This window comes from Tupaia chinensis, unplaced genomic scaffold (genome assembly GCF_000334495.1).
Source record: "Tupaia chinensis unplaced genomic scaffold, TupChi_1.0 Scaffold000377_4, whole genome shotgun sequence".
Classification (NCBI taxonomy): Eukaryota; Metazoa; Chordata; class Mammalia; order Scandentia; family Tupaiidae; genus Tupaia; species Tupaia belangeri.
The window spans coordinates 87,058-88,726 of record NW_006159878.1 but is presented as its reverse complement, the minus strand read 5'-3'; the positions used below and the strand labels follow the sequence as shown (position 1 = coordinate 88,726).

The 1,669-nt window shown below is 63.8% G+C and overlaps 1 protein-coding gene across 1 annotated transcript in view; it reads right to left on the bottom strand.

Moving 5' to 3' along the window:
* LOC102493144 (meteorin-like protein) overlaps positions 1 to 1,650 on the bottom strand; it is a 12,296-nt gene extending 10,646 nt beyond the window's left edge. The window contains exon 1 of the mRNA XM_027773824.1: positions 6 to 1,650. Within this exon, the coding sequence (XP_027629625.1) occupies positions 6 to 696 (691 nt within the window). The 5' untranslated portion in view covers positions 697 to 1,650. The remainder of the gene's footprint in view (positions 1 to 5) is intronic.
* Positions 1,651 to 1,669: the final 19 nt, after the last annotated feature.

Sequence of the window (1,669 nt, the reverse complement as noted above, 5' to 3'; positions counted from 1 at the left end):
GGTGGTCCTCCTTCTGATGTCCTGCTGGGGCGTGGCTTCCACGAACAGGCCACCCCGCTCCAGGCCGAAGCACTGAACCCGGCTGGGCCCGAGGTCTCCGTCCCGCACCAGCAGTCTCAGCTCTCCAGTTTTTTCCAAATAAATATTGGCCCCAGAGGAGTCCCTGAAGGGCTTGATGCACACGGTCAGGTGCCGGGAGGGGGCGGAGTTAGGCCGCAGGTTGACGATGAGCGCCCCTGTCGGGTAAAGCCACTCCACGGAGCCCGCCGAGCAGCGCAGGTACACCTGCTCCACCTCCTTCCTGTGCGCCTCATGGGTCAGCCCGTTGCAGGGAGAGGGTGCACTCAGTCGGGGCCCCTGGGGCCCACACGCGCTGCCTGCCAGGCCCCGCACACCTGGCAGCCAGCCTGCACAGTCTGTCGCACCAGGCCAGCGCCTTCTCCGCCCTTCAGGGTGGGGCCCAGCAGTCAGGGCTGCACACCCGCCCCGCCCCACGCACTCCCAGCCGGGATACCGGCTTGAGTTGGCCCAGGCTGGCCAACGCTCTGACCAGCGCCTCGCCAACTCTGGTCCCTCTGGACCACAGAGGGCTGCAGCAGCAGGGACCCAGGCGTCAGCACTGTCCCTAAGGGAGCCAAGGAAGGGGTAGGTGATCCGGAACATCGTAGAAACACCAGACTCGGCACCGACCCGCATTCCCGAAGGCCACGCAGGTGCCAGGACAGCGAGGAAAGGGGTGGCAGAGCCACTGAGGGAAGCGTGGAACCAGCAGTGGGTTCAGGCTGCAGGGCCCAGGAGGTGGGCACCGTGGTGCACACCAGACCCCAGCTAGCCTGGCCTAGCCCGGGAGGCCTCTCCACCACTCCGCGCAGTTCAAGGTGGTGACAACTACAGTAAACCAGCTGGCACATCACAAACACGAGATGACAACAGGGTCAGCGTTGTCCCGCAGGGGGAAGCGCGCCTGGTCCCACTTCATTGCTGCCCGGATGAACGCTCCACGGGAAACCAAGTGCACGCTCTGGGGGGCGGGCAGACACAGCGAGGCCTTTGAGAAACCGACACCATCAAAGCAGTGCCATCACCCCACTCGGACCCTCACGCTAAAGGCAGCTCGTCACTGCGACCACCGGCAGAGGGCCAGCCCGACTTCTCACCAAGGCTTCACTACTTGAAATTGGTTCTGATCTGGTCTTAGACAGGTTCACCCACATTCTTAGGGTTTTATGTGGAATAAACAAACTTTACACAGAGCCTGGCCGAGTGAGCTTCCAGAAGGCCTCTAGGGGACAGGACACATCACACACGGGTTGCATTTACTGCTCACGACTCTGCCCTGGGCCCGACCTCACTTACGGGGCTGCAGTCACCCAGCAGATCACGTCGAAGGGAGGTGCTGCGTGAGCCCCGCCCCGGCCTGCCTCGGCCACGGTAAGGCCTGCTCCAGGGCGGGCAGCGGCTGCAGGCAGGGCTGCACAGGGCACAGACATGCTCGCCAACTGACACGCATGTGGGGAGGGTGTAGTTTCGGGGCCCGTGAGAGTCAGACTGCACTGTGAGTGGCCGACAACATGACTATGAGGCGATTACCAGCCCTGCTCTGACAGCCAAGAGAAACCTCACCATCCTGCCCCTCCTCTCCCGCCCCCAGAGTGGAGGGGGGGGCGGG